General features: G+C 57.4%; 1 protein-coding gene across 1 annotated transcript; it reads left to right on the top strand.

Annotated features, from left to right (window-relative positions):
• Positions 1-241: 241 nt before the first annotated feature.
• Positions 242-1,009, top strand: GHSR (growth hormone secretagogue receptor; the record flags this gene model as incomplete). The annotated part of the gene is made up of 1 exon (XM_044683626.1): positions 242-1,009. A coding segment is annotated over exon 1 (768 nt), but the record flags the coding sequence as incomplete, so codon positions are not given.
• Between the last annotated feature and the right edge of the window lie 8 nt (positions 1,010-1,017).

The raw sequence follows: 1,017 nt of genomic DNA on the forward strand, positions 1-1,017 counted from the left end.
TGCTCCCTCCTGCCTCCTCACAGCTTCCCAGCTGCCTTTTGAAGTCACTCCTCTGCCCCTGCGCTGCGATTCCTTCCTAGCCCTGGTGGGGCGCGGGAAGGAGCGGGGACACCCGAGGCAGGAAGGACGCCCAGCCAGCCAGCCAGCTAGCCAGCAGCATCTCACCTGGCACAGAGCATCTTCAGCCCAGCCGCGCTCAGGTCCCAGCGAAGACTCTCCTGGCGAGCTCTCCTGAGGCAGGATGTGGAACGAGACCCAGAGCCTGGCGAACGAGTCCAACTTCAGCCTGGACTACACGGACGAGTCTTTCAACAGCTCCTGGGTGAACCAGCTGCCCCCCTTCCCTGGATCTCTGCTCACCGGGGTGACGGTCACCTGCATCGCTCTCTTTTTCATTGGCATCTCGGGCAACCTCATGACTATGCTGGTGGTGTCTCGATTCCGGGACATGAGGACCACCACCAACCTCTACCTGTCCAGCATGGCGCTGTCCGACCTGCTGATCTTCCTCTGCATGCCCCTGGACCTCTTTCGCCTCTGGCAGTACCGGCCCTGGAACTTCGGGGACTTTCTCTGCAAACTCTTTCAGTTCATCAGCGAGAGCTGTACCTACTCCACCATCCTCAACATCACTGCACTCAGCATCGAGAGGTACTTCGCCATCTGCTTTCCCCTCCGGGCCAAGGTTGTCATCACCAAGGGCAAGGTGAAGCTGGTCATCCTGGTCATCTGGGCCGTGTCCTTCTTCAGCGCTGGCCCCATCTTCGTCCTAGTGGGAGTGGAGCACGAAAATGGTACCAACCCCATGGACACCAACGAATGCAGGCCCACCGAGTTTGCCATCCAGTCGGGACTACTTACTATCATGGTCTGGATCTCCAGCATATTCTTCTTTCTGCCTGTATTTTGCCTGACTGTGCTTTACAGCCTCATTGGGAGAAAACTGTGGAGAAGGAAGAGAGAGGACATGGGACTGAGTGCTTCTCTCCGGGATAACAACCACAAACAAACTGTAAA

Source organism: Gracilinanus agilis, unplaced genomic scaffold (assembly GCF_016433145.1).
Source record: "Gracilinanus agilis isolate LMUSP501 unplaced genomic scaffold, AgileGrace unplaced_scaffold27734, whole genome shotgun sequence".
Taxonomy (NCBI): Eukaryota; Metazoa; Chordata; class Mammalia; order Didelphimorphia; family Didelphidae; genus Gracilinanus; species Gracilinanus agilis.